At 37.3% G+C, this 15,449-nt stretch overlaps 6 protein-coding genes across 6 annotated transcripts in view; 3 read left to right on the plus strand and 3 right to left on the minus strand.

Moving 5' to 3' along the window:
- The window catches only part of dyl (transmembrane protein dusky-like), a 31,043-nt gene extending 28,012 nt beyond the window's left edge, over positions 1-3,031 (plus strand). The window contains exon 3 of the mRNA XM_036364419.2: positions 420-3,031. Within this exon, the coding sequence (XP_036220312.1) occupies positions 420-2,150 (1,731 nt within the window). The 3' untranslated portion in view covers positions 2,151-3,031. The remainder of the gene's footprint in view (positions 1-419) is intronic.
- A 2,047-nt stretch (positions 3,032-5,078) lies between these two features.
- Fdx2 (Ferredoxin 2) lies at positions 5,079-6,291 on the minus strand. The gene is made up of 2 exons (XM_014245234.3): positions 5,901-6,291; positions 5,079-5,837 (listed from the first exon to the last, which is right to left on the minus strand). Exons 1-2 carry the CDS (start codon positions 6,077-6,079, stop codon positions 5,498-5,500), a joined length of 519 nt encoding a protein of 172 aa, XP_014100709.1. The 5' UTR covers positions 6,080-6,291; the 3' UTR covers positions 5,079-5,497.
- A 299-nt stretch (positions 6,292-6,590) lies between these two features.
- On the plus strand, positions 6,591-7,925 carry LOC106625481 (uncharacterized). The gene is made up of 2 exons (XM_036364556.2): positions 6,591-6,761; positions 6,818-7,925. Exons 1-2 carry the CDS (start codon positions 6,680-6,682, stop codon positions 7,777-7,779), a joined length of 1,044 nt encoding a protein of 347 aa, XP_036220449.2. The 5' UTR covers positions 6,591-6,679; the 3' UTR covers positions 7,780-7,925.
- nbs (nibrin) lies at positions 7,737-10,388 on the minus strand. The gene is made up of 4 exons (XM_014245232.3): positions 10,283-10,388; positions 9,388-10,221; positions 7,937-9,321; positions 7,737-7,863 (listed from the first exon to the last, which is right to left on the minus strand). The coding sequence occupies exons 1-4, from the start codon at positions 10,308-10,310 to the stop codon at positions 7,804-7,806; spliced, it is 2,307 nt and encodes a 768-aa protein (XP_014100707.3). The 5' UTR covers positions 10,311-10,388; the 3' UTR covers positions 7,737-7,803.
- Positions 10,389-11,020: 632 nt separating this feature from the next.
- defl (Integrator complex subunit 7) lies at positions 11,021-15,097 on the plus strand. Its single transcript, XM_014245303.3, has 2 exons — positions 11,021-12,697; positions 12,759-15,097. Exons 1-2 carry the CDS (start codon positions 11,153-11,155, stop codon positions 14,337-14,339), a joined length of 3,126 nt encoding a protein of 1,041 aa, XP_014100778.3. The 5' UTR covers positions 11,021-11,152; the 3' UTR covers positions 14,340-15,097.
- On the minus strand, positions 14,437-15,138 carry mRpS6 (mitochondrial ribosomal protein S6). The gene is made up of 2 exons (XM_014245304.3): positions 14,999-15,138; positions 14,437-14,928 (listed from the first exon to the last, which is right to left on the minus strand). The coding sequence occupies exons 1-2, from the start codon at positions 15,041-15,043 to the stop codon at positions 14,530-14,532; spliced, it is 444 nt and encodes a 147-aa protein (XP_014100779.3). The 5' UTR covers positions 15,044-15,138; the 3' UTR covers positions 14,437-14,529.
- Between the last annotated feature and the right edge of the window lie 311 nt (positions 15,139-15,449).

Here is a 15,449-nt window from a genome sequence, read left to right on the forward strand (position 1 = left end):
AACATAAAACTAAAATAATAAAAAATTGAAAAATATTTTATAATTGTGAATTAAAAAAGAAAACACGTTAACTTTGGTTGCATCGAAGCTACTAAGCCCTTCAAAAATAAAAAAAAAGTTTCTGAATAATTTGTTCAAAGAGTACGGTTACATTAGGCAATTATCCATGACAAATTTTGTGAAGATATCTTGTCAAATAAAAGAGTTTTCCATACAAGGACTTGATTTTGATCAGTCCGTTTGTATGACAGCTATAGTGTACCGCTAACGATTCTAACAAATGTGCTGCTTTATAGAGAGAAAAAGACGTGTGTAAGATTTCAGACGGACAGACGGACATGGCTAAATAAACTCAGCTCCTAACTTACTTGTAATCATTAAACAATTATATTTATTACATTTCTTTTTGCTTCATTTAGGACGTTGTCTGCGAAGGACCACACGTCGATTCAGCCTCCTTGCCGCTGGAACACAGATCCGTTTACGGTCCACCTGCACCATCGCCTGTTTACGGCGCTCAGCAAGGTCCCATACCCGCCGGAGTTAGCAACGAAATCTCCGACGAAGCTTGGCCACTCTCCGCCACCAATGATAGTCCACAAATCAAACATTTGCAGGTGCAATGCGAGAAGACACATATGCGTGTTAACATCGAATTCGATCGTCCTTTCTACGGTATGATCTTTTCGAAGGGCTTTTACAGCGATCCACACTGTGTGCATCTAAAACCTGGCACTGGTCATCTGAGCGCCACTTTTGAGATCTTCCTCAATAGTTGCGGCATGACAAGTTCGGCTAATCACAATGCGGCCGCTTATGGTGCGCCAACACCTTCGGGCAGTTATGTGGAGAATACGATTATCATACAGTATGATCCTTATGTGCAAGAGGTGTGGGATCAGGCCAGAAAATTGCGTTGCACATGGTACGATTTTTACGAAAAGGCCGTTACATTCCGTCCATTCCAAGTTGATATGCTGCATGCGGTTACTGCCAACTTCCTCGGCGATAATCTACAGTGTTGGATGCAAATTCAAGTAGGCAAAGGTCCATGGGCTTCGGAAGTTTCAGGCATTGTGAAAATAGGTCAGACAATGACTATGGTTTTGGCTATTAAAGATGACGAGAACAAATTCGATATGCTAGTACGCAACTGTGTAGCTCACGATGGCAAACGTGCACCCATACAATTGGTCGATCAAAATGGTTGTGTTGTACGTCCAAAGATTATGAGCAAATTCCAGAAGATTAAGAATTTCGGGCCATCAGCGTCGGTTGTCAGTTTCGCCTACTTCCAAGCATTCAAATTCCCTGACTCTATGAATGTACACTTCCAGTGCGTAATACAAGTATGTCGCTACAATTGCCCCGAACCCAAGTGTGGACCAGGACTGCCAGGTGGTGAATACGGTGTACCACAGATTGGCAATAATGCGCTCTCGGCAGAATATGGCGCACCAGAAGCATATGATCGCAATGATTACTCATTAGGTGGTCTGCCACCAGCCGCGTATCCAGATCCACGTCACCAAGCTGCTGATGCCACCGGTGCTTACTCTGAAAATCAACCCGATGTAGTGCCCTCACCTCAAGCACAAACTGCCGGCGTCACAACACCCGAGGCTGGACTACAAAGTTCACAAGCGACACCACAAAGCGCAAATGAATTACATATGCCACCACCACCATTACCTGGCCAACCTGGTCTCTATAGCACTGTGAAGCGTAAAGACGACATCGAGGGTGGAAATCTAGTGTCACTAGGTGGACGTCCACGTTCTGTTGAAGGACTTGACGATTTGCGTGGCGTGCGTAGACGACGTGATACCATAGATATTGTGGTGAAACCACGAATCTACAAGCGAGACACGCAGGAGATGACCGACGTGAACACAAGCCGAACCATTCAAGTGGTGGCGCCTGGCGATGTCAACTTTGCGCTCAACAATAACTCCAACAACGAGACCGTTGTCATACAATCGGCACGATCAGCTGATCCTGAGACGATTTGTATGTCAGTACCGAGCTTCGTCGGTGGTCTAGTAATGCTGTTGTTGGTGCTAGCAGTAGCATCTCTAGTCGCTGCATTCCTCTTCGTGCGAGTACGGCATTTCGATCGGAAGGGTGCCTCCATGGCGTATGTTAACTAATTGAGGAAAATGTTCGATGCGCAAAGCGAATAATTCAACCACAATCACTGACTTCTTTTACTCGCACTGTGAAAAGTAACGAAACACGGTGGAGTTGCCAGTCGGAAGTGGTTGGAGCAGACGAACTGACGCTTATACAGAAACGATATTTGTCATCACACATTGAATAACATCAAACCACATACAAAAGCTAGACCATACATACAAATGTACACAATCGAACGGTAAACAAATTAGATATCCGCTAAAACGTTCCTTTTGCAGATCGTGCGTACGTGTGTCTGTGTATGTGTATGGTACGTGGACGCAAAAACGAACGCACCTGTATTTATTTGCACGACTGCCACCGGTGGCGGAAACCGAATCGAACATGCAAATTTGGGGTGGGTGTAAACTCGTTGCGGCCCATTCTTCATCCCATCACCAAATCCGACGAACCTAACTTATATATATTACCCTGCTTCTAATTAATTTAATTTATTTATTTATTCTATCTACATATTGTACGAAACGTGAGAAATAAAGATCTTTTTAAAGACACAGTCTCTTTAATATTATGTTGTTAGGCTACCCTAATAAATGCTTGAATAATTTCGACTCATCGCCTGGGGTGTGACGTACGTGGGTACGATGCTCCAGTTCAAATCAGTCGTTTAACCTAAGGTTCAATTTTAAAATAAAATATACATATATAAATATTAATCAGCAATTGATGAATTATACGATACGAAATAGAAAAGAGAAAGAATGCAAGAGAGAAGAGAGAAGAGAGGAGCGAAAACAAAATCAAAAAATCTTACAAATAAGTTAATGTAGCAACTTGTGTATATATTAAATTATTTTTATTTAATAGACCTGAATAAATTTGTATTTGACATGAATGTGTTGTTGTTGTTGCTTTTATCATTTTTAAAATTGGGTATGGGATATTATGTTGGATCTGTTTGAGATATAAAGTTGGGAGCTTAATTTGGAGACTCGAAAGTCGTAGAAACAGTAAAGGTGAGATGCAGATAGAGCTGTTTAGACGATTAGAGCTTGGAAGCTGAGTGCATAAACTCTCACATTCCCGCAAAGAAACGTATAAGTATATTCTCTAACAGAAACGGATAAGAACTCCACATTTTCGATAATGTACCGTACGCTGATAAAATAAATGTTAATTACGTATGATGAAGAAAATTACATATACCATTCGATCAAATTTGACCCGGACTGGTCGATTTCAGCTGCGTGCCCAAACTGAATCAACAAACAAATTTTTAACTAGATTGGCACAACCTTTTCAATTATTGTGTGTTTGGCAGCTGTTTGCTTACCACGCGAAGAAGTGCAAAGCATTCAGTGAAGGTCGTGAAGTCATCGAAGTCTTGCCTCGTGCGAATCGTCCACCCACCTCTGTTACTGATGATACCATCGAAAATGTTAGGTGTTTGAAAATCGTCAAATTGGCATTCTGACTCGTACCAAAAAACCTGAAACTTTTACAAAAACGACGTCGAGTAGTGGTCGCAAAAGGGCTTGCTTAAGAACGTAGATGGGGATTCAGCAATTCAGCAAACTCCTCACTACTGGTGACGAGACATGAGTTTAGGAAAATAAAATTAACCGAAACCGAAAAAATAAAATTCGTTGAAGGCACTGAAGCAATACCAGCCGAGACATTATAAATTGGATTAAGCGTTGGCCCGCGTGTTTTGGCTCAGGAGCCTTTTTTGGAGGCAAAATAAAGATTTGTGTTAAAATACGTGAAAATGTAGTTTTTTATAAATCAGGATCATAATTGATCAGATGGTATATAAGTTCCCTCAACAACCGGCTTAACGTATTGTGTGTTCCACGTTTATATTCAGCTAAGGATTGTCAAAACGACAGGATATATCAAAGTTATTTGCCGAATGTTTTTTCTCACTATACCAACAACATGCTAGGTACACATACAATTTATTTAAAAATCTGGTACAGTGTACAAATGTTTGATTTTAGCCGAACTTAGCTCTCTTACTTATTTACTATCAGAAACTGTTGTTTATTACTACTATAATTAATGTATAATTAATTTATAAGAAATAGGCTATTAACTTAATTTGTTTTTAGAAAGAAGTAATATGGGCATGTTCATTTTCAATTAATATCTTAACATACTTGTACATGCATATGCACATAAACATATGTGTTTATATATTTTCACGTACTTATATTTATATATATGTATAGGCTTGTACATGCCAAGTATTATATACATTAATTTACGTAATAATAACTCAAATGTCAATATTCATTCAAGTATTTATGCACTCAATGGGCCTGTCTTCTTTATTATTCTTTATTAATCACACCCTAATAGAGATGTGAAGAACTCTTTATCAGTATATATCTATATATATATATGTATACATACATATATGCTCAACAAAATGCATGAACAACAATAACAATCATATAGATAAGCAAGCATTTGAAGGTTATTGTTTACAACGATGTTGCGATTTCCTAATACATACCTTGTAGGGAAAATATCGTTTATTTTGTTTTTATAAATTGTAATGTAATTCACACCTTTTTCGTGAATTGAACTTAAATTCTTTTACAGTACGATACTTTGTTTCTATATCGAAAATGTAATCTTACAAATTTCTTTATCTACATCTGATAACGCATTATGTATGCAAATTAACCATAATTGCCGATATATAGTAGTAGGCAAAACAAAAAACAATAAACAACATAATTGTATTAATAAAATGAATAAAAAATTCATATTAATCGTACTATGTATTAAAAAATCAATACTAAAGCGATCTCACTTCAGGATATCTGTCAAAATAGTAAAGGGGTGTTAAGCAGTACATATGTACATTGGCTCGTAGTAAATTTGAAATCACGGACGATATGCTGCAATAAATATTAAAATAAAAATAAAAACTATTTTTTAATTTTCGCTTAAAGCAGATATTTATTTTATAAAAATAAGCAGTTAAAATTCTTCTAAATTTTTTGTTTACACTTACGTTGCTTTGTTCTTACTGGTTTAGTTTTCAGCGGGATTGGAAAAATTTAAACTACTATTTATAAACGTACATATATACGTATGTTATGTATATATATAGACTTTAACAATATGCATTGGTTTATATACAAATATTATATTCATTTATGCAAGCAACATCCGGACAATCCGTCAATTTATTTGACGTAGACGCGGCGAACACATGTGTTGTCGTTGTTATCACAATGCTACATTATAATTTGTTTTATATATACAAGTACATAAAAGTGTTTATATGTTTAAGTAGTTAATTTGTTTCGTCAAGTGTGCAATTAGTTTAACAAGTGCTTAACCTTAGTTACGCACTGCGCGCGTCATTTATTGTCGCAGGCACACTTACAACCAGCCCATCCATATCCTTTGTAAGGGTTATTTGACAACCTAACCGTGAAGTTTCAGTAAGTTCATAAGCTAAGTCCAACATATCTAATTCTTCATCACTAGCTTTATCTGGCAGTTTCTCGAAATCGGCTGATTTAAATATCAAATGACATGTTGAGCAGGTAAGAGTGCCTTCACATGCACCAAAACCGTCCAAATCGATGTGATTGTTAACCACCACATCCAATAAGGTATCCCCAACTTTTCCTTTTGTCTGTATTTTCTGGCCATTTGCGCGTAAAAATGTAACGTTCACACTATTTTAAAAATTAAATGTTTATTAAAAATAAACATCTAGTGTAAATATAAACGTAACTTACTCTTGGTGCAGTTGTATGCCGACAGAAAATGTTCGCAAACAATGTTGATTCGTTATCGAATTAAGACTAGCACATTTTTGCAGAAAACCAAAGTTGCTTGCATTTTTTGTGAAGCTTCTGGCACTTTTGCGTACGGCAGCATTAATGGTGCACCTGACTAAATTTTGGGCGAATGCCATATCACTTCGGTGGTGTTTGAAAGACTTATACGTTCTACTCGTTCGATATTGCAATCAAGCTCGGGTGTTGGCTGTCTTGCTGCGTTTTTTATCAATAATATATAATATACAAATGTATTAATTGAACAAAAAACACTCGTTGAAGTGGGAGTACAATCAACTTATTTTGGAATCAAGTGCACGATACCTGATTACAGCAGAAAATTAAAACACAAACACACATTTACATATCGAAATTTACCACTGACATTTATGTGACAGTACAGCATATGTTGAAAAGGTTACCAGAAATAAAATTTGGCTTATATATTATTTTTCATCGTAAGAATATCCTATTACCATGCTGTATTAAACTATTAGAATTTTTGAAACTCAAATGTTAGAATTGAATTTTTATTTAATATAATATATTTATATTACGCTTTAGTTCGAAGTGCTTGTAATATATTCCCGCACAATGACTTCTGTATAATTTTTTAATTTTCAAACGGTAACTCAGTAATTGTTGTGGTTCTCCAAAACAGCTGTTAAATTTGTAGACTTCTAGCTTCAACAATTTTACACAGATTGTTTTGTTTACACATATTTCAATTGATAAACATGTGCGATCTCTGGAACGAATTTGAATTAAAGAAGCCTCCGCAACTCACAGTGACTGTTGCAAGTAAGGATGCACCAAGTGGTAAGCCTTGTGACACTCTCATTTTATAAAATATAAAAACATGGCATTTTTTACAGTGCGACGTTTGCAGACGACAATTCAACAATATTTTCGTCGTCATCGTCCTCAAGAAGTGGAGTTCGCCGAGACCTCTGCTCTTTTAGGAAGATTAATGGCACGTCGAAAGAACTCATTTCATGGCATGATGGGTTTTCGAGCGATTGCAAAATGTAATGCTGCTACATGTCGACTGCTCCGCATTGATCTCACGCGAGAACTTGAGCTTTTTCACGGATCTTTGCCTGATTTCGTGCTCAACTCCGCCGACACGATAGAGATGCCAACACAAAATAACTTCAATTATGTGCTAATACGTTTACTCAATACTCATGGGGTGTATGAGCGCATTCGCGAATGTTGCCTACAAGCCGCTGAATACTTCGCCAAATTGATTCGTAATAACTTCTTCATGGATACAATCATCCTCTTGCTGTCAGTCCTAGCAAAACTATATAGCCTGAGTGCATTGTTGGGTAATAAGTGTGTTGAACTTTACAACCAGTTGCGACCGATGCGCGTGAAATTCCCACTTTCAGAGAAAAGTGTGCACTGCGATATAAATATGCCAGAAAAATTGGAACATTTCTCAGAAAATCAAACGTTGGATGTACCTCATACAGAGAGTACTTTCGTTAACACTCCAACAACAAATCCGCTGACAGCAGTACGATCTTCGAAGGCAATGAAAATGCTAAAACCCCTAGATGTGGGCACAGAGGTAAGCAGACCTACTAATCCCCCAACGCAGACGAAGACTTTCAATGCGGACGTAGTATTAGCGACCGTTGAAACGGCGAAACGTTTTATCCTAAGCGAAAATGTGTCACGGAAAAAGTCTCTAAAACAGAGCATAACTAAAGATATCATGCCTCATGAGTGGATGGGAGCGACACGTCTATTCGAAAGGAAATTACTATCTAATGATCACAAAAAAGCTTTAAGCATATTTAAAAAATTTATAGTAAACAAAATTTCGTAACATATATTATTCCGAACAAACTTATTATCCGCATACAGTGGACGATACAGTTCCAATCACTTTATGATTTTGTGGACGACATTTCTGCAAATATTTTTGTTTAAAACATGTGCATAATAAAATATTTTATTAATAAATATTAAAAAGTTGTACTTACTTTAACAAACTTTTTATAGTTTTTGGTTGTTGAATTTACATTAGAATCCTGTTTTCGAGGATTATTTGTAGTTCTGCTCCACGCGTTTTCTCGATTGCGTGTTCTTGCGTCCAGCGTGGTCACCACGAATCCTCCTTTACAAAGCTCAACATTCTCTTTACTATCACCTTCTACACCTGAATCATTGTTTTCTCTTTTAACCGCGTCCACTTCATCCTTCATTTGATCGGGTTTGATACTTAAAGCGCTTAATGAACAATCAAGCCAATTGGACACACAAAATTTCGTTGGCAACGGTTTTGGTTTGGGTATAACTATTGACATTGAATTCTTTTTCTGACATTGTGGTTGATTATTTAAATCGACGTCTATAATATTTTCCTGCTTATTAACATCTTCAGATTCAGCACCGCCAAAATTAAACAGATCCTCTTCTGAATCGTTACCGTTATCATCAGCGCGTGCTCGTTTCGCAAAATTTGATTCTTCTTTTGTATTACTTTTTTCACCAAAGCAAAATAAATCATCATCATCGCTGTTATCTAAGACCGCAATACGAGCGCGTTTAGATCCCTGCTTCGTTTTATCATTGTCAGTTGGTATATTTTGGCTCTCTGCATCTGTTTTCTGTAGATTTAAATTTGGGGCATGTGACTTTTCTAGAAATCCCGACATATTAATCATCGTACGTCTAGTTGTCCTCTTATTTATTGCAATAGGCAATTGCTTATCGCAGGATTTCGGGGTTTTCTTTGCAGCGGCTGCAGCAGATGTTGATGCACTCTCGTCAAGTGGTGAACTGTTCGATTTTTTCTGTTGCCTGGTTACACGCATAACTGGTGATTTGGTTTTATCTTCTAAATGTACCTTCTTAGCAGCAAAGTTGAATATATCATCTTCATCACTATTCATTTCATAATTGCCGTCATTACCGACATTTTGTTGATTTCCTCTTGTACGCTTTCGTTTATTAACTTCGTGTGCACTTATTTGAAGTGAAGACATCGCCACATCACTTGGCAATGAATCTTTTTGCTCAAACGTTTGTGATTCTATGGTTACTGAATCGGTTTGATCCACTCGGGATGCAGGGAGTTCAACAGTGGATTTATCCGTCAAATGTGTGCTGGCTGTGCTTTTGGGATCAGTTTCCGGTATAAATACTTCTGTCTCGTCGCCTACTAAAGGATTCGAGCAATCGATTTGATTACCAGAGATTTGGATAGAATTCTGCAACGCATTAGATCCATTTGATTCTGATTCATAATCTAAATTCTCCTGTATTTTGTAGCTTGGATTGCAATACATTTGTGTTGAGCAATGTATAATGGCGAAAACGATTTCATATTCAGGTACAGTGCGTCGAGAATGTTGTTTAAGACAATCTTAAAAAGAAGGTAGAATTGGCCCATTTCCGTATATATATATGCATATAAATTATTTTTTCTTACCTTCGATAGTACTAATGGTCTGTGAACTTTGTGACTCTGTGGATGGCACGTAATGAATAACAACGACATCTTTTCTAACCAGAAATGATTTTTGTATTCCTACATTTAAATGTTTGTTCATACCACCGGCCTTCTCCACAATTGGAGCATACGTATTAAAGTGACGAGCATTTAAAAATACAAATGTTATATCCATAAAAATACTTTTTCTTTCCTCACGATAGCTCAAGTCGAAATTCTCAGGATTTGGTGGCACATAAGATGCGGGATTAGGCAACGATCGCCGTCCACGGCGTGCAGCTTGCACCACACTACACCAGTAATCACAAGTAACAATAGGTTTCTGATCAAGTATGGCATGCAAGAGCTTGGGGGTGAGTTTAATCTCTGTTAAAGTTAAGTGCGTATATGTATCCTTCCAGCCAGTTAAAATACTACCTCCAAGAATTTGAATATATTGTTTTAATTGTTTGGCAATTTCAACAGGTAATGTTGATACCGTAATAATGGGTGTAATTTTGGAAACTAACCATATGCTCTTTAAAACACCAAAACGTATGCGATCACCCTCTGATAGAGGAATACGTTCTTGTTTAGGTACACCAGCATTTTTCTCAATACCATCATTAAGGAAGGTACCATACTTAGAGCCAGCATCTTCAAGCTCTAGCAATTCCATTAATTTATGGTTTTCATTACCCACAGTATTATTTTGCGTTATATGTAGAAAGGCATGTGTACGACTAATGGAAGAGTCGTCGGTTATCACCAAATCTGCACCAACTCGGCCAACAGCATATTTGGCCTTTTCATTGATGACAATAAGTACATTACCTATTTAGAAACCTTGATCTAATATATGTATTTACTTTCAAGAGTCTGTTTATGAACTTACCGGTTGCAATATTTGTTAGAAGCCACATTTTGTTGTGAAACTTTTACACTTTTGCAAAAAACTATCAAACAAACATTTGTGAATGCATTTAAAATACAAAACACTCACATATAAAACAGTAATGCCAAATCATTTTGAAAGAAGGGAAAAAATTTTTAGGAGTTCAACGATCTCCGATATTCGTCCATACCATCAGATCCCGGCGCAAAAGAAATTGTGACTGTTACATATCTTCAGTATATTTTTTTCATAAGAAAATGTTTAACACGCTGAACAGCTAAGTGATCTGAATTCTACAGAGTTTGCCGCTACAACAACAACAACCAAGTGACGTGAGTATGTGATATGTGCAAAGTGTGTTAAATAAATTTTGAAAAATATACAGAAATTTTTGAAAAAATTCACTTTCCGCTCACGGATTTGTAATCTACGCGTAAAAATAAGACGATTTAAAAAAAAATTAAATTTTGAGGCCTCCTTAGTTGGGGGACCTAACTAAACATTTACCCTAAAATTTTTATATAAATATAAATAAATAATACAATTTAAGAATATTTGCATGTTTTTAAACAATAGTCAATGCTTCTAACGCCTGATCCGCCATCCGGATATCAAAATATTTATCTTGTGATATTTCGATCGCAATACATCAATATATGTATATTAAACTTGTAGCATTTCCCTTTGTGCGCAAATAAATATGGGAATATCCCACATCAAAATGAAGAAAAGAAGCACTGGCTGTTTTACCGGCTGTGATAGCAGAGAAAGTGTAATTTGTTTATTATCGCAAAAGTTGTTGCAAGCCAAGTAAATTAAGAAATTGTTTTGAATTTGTTATGAAATTTTAATAGAAATACTTCAAAAAAGATGTCCTCTTTATCGGGCGTTCGAGTGAATCTCTTCAACGAGAATTTCCTCAATGAATCCGAACAAGATGCCAATTCCGTGTTGACCGAACTGGATAAAGGATTACGCTCTGCCAAGTTAGGTGTGCAGTGCGAAGCAATAGTGCGTTTTCCAAGACTGTTTGAAAAGTATCCGTTTCCAATATTAATAAATTCTTCGTTTTTAAAACTGGCAGAGTTCTTTTGGAACGGTTCAAATCTTTTGCGCTTTTGGGTATTACGTGTATGCCAACAAAGTGAAAATCATTTAGATAAAATTTTGAATATTGAAGCATTCGTTAAACGTCTATTTATGGTAATACACTCTAACGATCCTGTTGCGCGTGCTTTAACTTTACGCACATTGGGCGCTGTGTCACGTGTCATACCGGAAAAACAACAAGTACATCATGCTATACGGCGCGCATTAGACAGCCATGATACTGTAGAAGTGGAAGCTGCAATATATGCGAGTGGTCAGTTTGCCGCACAATCACGTTCGTTTGCTATTTGTATGTGCGCTAAAATTTCCGACATGATTGAATCATTACAAATACCAGTACCGATGAAGTTACAACTTATACCAGTCTTAAGGCACATGCACCACGATTCGAATACATCGTCGCTGGTAAAAGATCTTTGTCTCAATTTGTTACCGAAGTACCCTGCCGAAAGCTTCGTGGTGGCTATACTTGATTCACTGACCCAACTTTCGATCCGTACATTAACCGGTGTGCCAGACCAAGTAAAATTGTTGCTGGACTTTTTGCAAGATAAACGAAAACCTGTCCGAGCGCAAGTATTGAAGTCACTCACCCAACTGGCTGATCCACAGTGTGTACATGCTTGGCCAAAAAAGGCAATGAGTGAACTTTTAGTAAAGGCACAGGGTTGTGAAGACTCACGCGAACAATACCTTTATTTAAATATACTTCTTAAACTTTGTGATTGCCCACTAACTTGTCATGCATTGTTAAACGAAGAACAAGAATCGGTGACCGAATTGTGTCTTACGTGTATTTGCTTAGATGACTATGCCACCGCCAGTCAAGCCATGTCTATCTTAGCCGCACTTCTGACTTATTCGGGCGGCGACAAACAAATCACATCCAATATTATGGAAATAGTAAATATACATATGGAAGGTTTAATTTTCTGCATGGTAGGCCAAAAAGAAAATGAATGCGAATTGAAGAAAATACTTTGTTGTGGCATTAAAATTGCCCGTGTAAACAACGAGTTCGGCACAGATTTTGTTAACATGTTGGCTGACTTAATCACTGAGGAAATAGAATATCCACCTCGGAATGCTGAAATGATGTGCGATGCGCTAGGCGCTCTTGGTTCGCATTTTCAATTGCGAAAGTTTGCAGTGAAAAGCCTGAGCACGGAGGAACCCATGGACATTGATGACGTGCAGCCATCAACATCGGCACAGCTTGCATTGTCAGTCCAAGCGAAGATTGAAGCAGCGGGCGCTGCGAATGAAGAAGCAGACAAATCGGTAGTATTAGGTGGAGAGCCAACCGTAAGTGTGTGTGTACATATGTTTTTATTAACCTAATCATAATAATGTATTTTTTTTACAGGATAATCCAGTGCTAAATCGTCTGCTTTTTATTTTACATAAACTGAATGCCATTATGGATTCTGGCGCTAAAGAAGAGCAGTTGCATACAGTTGAAATTTTAGCGTCCGTTGCTCTCCAGTCTATGATTGGTTGTTTCATACCTAAGCAAGTGATAGAATGCTTTGAACGTTGTTGTAGTAAAGTAAATTGTTGGAATCAATATCGCATAGCAAGATCTGCAAGCCGTTTTGGTCAACACTATCTTGCTGCACATATGTTTTCCAAAATATCACAAATAACTGTTGTGGACAAACTACATTTCTTCTTGATGGGCTTGGCACAAATGGGAAAGGCCGAGTGTATATTAAATTACGGGGTGGAGTATGAATATATGCGCGACAACTATGAGCAATGTGCGCCTTTACCGCCTAGCGTAAAATCAGAAGATAAATCGTCTAACACCTCCACTTCTGTGTTAAAACAGATGCCTCTTATGCAGCGTTTGGAATCTGCCATCAATTTGTATTGGCAAGCGCTCGCAAGTCTGCGTGCTAGTTCGTCACCAGCCAATCCACTTACCTTTCAGCTGGAGTATCTTAAGTTGCGCGCACAATTTTTACAAACACTTTATATGGCAGTTACAGTGAAAAATGCACAGATTATTGTACCACCACCGGCAATTGCAGGAAGCTTAGCGCAAAACTCTCGTGATTACTTACAGAAGTTTGGGCACGTTACCAATCAGTTACGTAAACTGGTGAAGGCATTGAAAAGTTGTGAAGAATCATACTCACGACTCTATAAATCCGCTTTCGATGCGGACCCAGTAACATTAGAGTTTTTGGAAATAGCCGAATACCAATGTGCTTTGTTTGCACATATTGTTGAGACAATTTGTTTTGCTACGCCCTCAGATCCTCCGACATTTTTGACTAATGGCCAGTGCCCAGAAACTCGTTACTTTGCATCCTGCTGCAACCGCATGGAGCAAATGCAACGCAATTTACCACAGGAACCATCAAATGCGAAAACTATAAGTAACCGACACTTAGAAATTATTCTAAGTGAAATAGAGTTGATCACTAAAACTCCACTATGTTTACCACGTTACTTCTTCCAAGTCTTACAATCTACACAGATTAAATTATCTGTTAGTCCACAGCCACGTAGTCCTGGTGAACCAGTGCTTGTTCAATCGGGCAGTAATTTAGTAATTAAAGTAGAAGGTGTCATTCAGCACTATGGCAAAAGACGTTCCATGTATCGTAGTGTAGATGCCGTACAATTGTCACTAACATCACAACTGGTTACACCTCGTCCTGCAAGTGAAACAGCTAAATCCGCAACTTCTGATACAGTAACACTGACGCAAACAGTTAAACCGCAGCGCGACTTCTTAACTGGCAGCTTTCTTTTGCCAATTTCAAGTGGCGGGCAATGGCAGGTCACCCTTGAGACATATGTAATCGATGAGAATGGTATCACATGGTGTACGGGGCCGAAAAACTCAATGCTCGTGCGTTTGTTAGAGGATCCCGCAAAGGCGACAGCACCAACACCATCAACATCAGCGCAAGCTGGTCAGACTCGTAGATTTTAATACTATTGTGCTAACTAAGTTATATGTAGTTTGAATTTTACTTAAATGTGCATGAAAAACAAAAAAATACTATAGACTTACTGAAATATCGGTTACATTGAAGTTTACAGAATGTACTAATTTTTATTTAACTTGTATATCAACAACTTTAATAATTAAAATAAAAAAAATTGTTCCAAATTTGGCCCCCTTATTTTTGGAAGGGATAATAATCTAAGCCAGAATTGTATTTGAACTTGCGTTTTTGTTTGCGTTTCGCTATATCTATCATTTCCTGAACATCCTTACGATAGGCCGGTGGCAACATTTCCTCATGCAGTGTGCATTGGAATTCTTCAGGTTCTTCTATTTTATATATTCGTCGTCGTACAATGTCAATGTCACGACCAAATTCCTCCATAAAATCACTTATTTTTGTTGGTGCTGCATTAAACGATATGTTGAAATAGGTGCCTTCGCGATGCACTATACCATGTTCACTGATTTTATGCGGCAACGCTCTTGTGCCTAGATTCTCTAATTTCCTAATTACGCAGCCTCTGTCTAAAAGTGTTCCGGCGGTACGCTTCAATACAGAAATAATTTCCGGCTAAACGTGAAAGAAAATAAGAATTGAATGAGCTTCCATGAATAAAAACTTTAATAAAAAAAGAACTTACTCTGGACATTTGTCGCAAAACCATTGCCAATTCATAGGAAGGCATATTGAGTTGAGTCCACAAATCGTCTAATTAGTAGAAGAGCACTGTGTTATGAAAGTGTACAAAGTGGAAAAGTAACCTCAAAGACAAAATGATTTCAGTGATGCCAATTTCAAAATTGGTCCCCAATTAATTTATGGGTAAATAGGAAAGTAAAGAAAACTGCCAAAAGGAAACGGAAAATGTAACAAAATTAATGATTGCATCAGAGAATGTAAAATAATTTTTAAATTTAATTAATTTAAAATGAGTCGTTAAAAATTTTTTAATAACTTTTAAAAAGCAACGTGAGGGAAAAGGATAAAATTAATTATAAAAGATAAAATTATTTGAGACTTAATATCTTGTGTATATAGCACGAAATTATAAGAGATTTTTGTGTGAGTCGGTAAATCTTGTGTGAAAGGTA

Source organism: Bactrocera oleae, chromosome 6 (genome assembly GCF_042242935.1).
Source record: "Bactrocera oleae isolate idBacOlea1 chromosome 6, idBacOlea1, whole genome shotgun sequence".
Taxonomy (NCBI): Eukaryota; Metazoa; Arthropoda; class Insecta; order Diptera; family Tephritidae; genus Bactrocera; species Bactrocera oleae.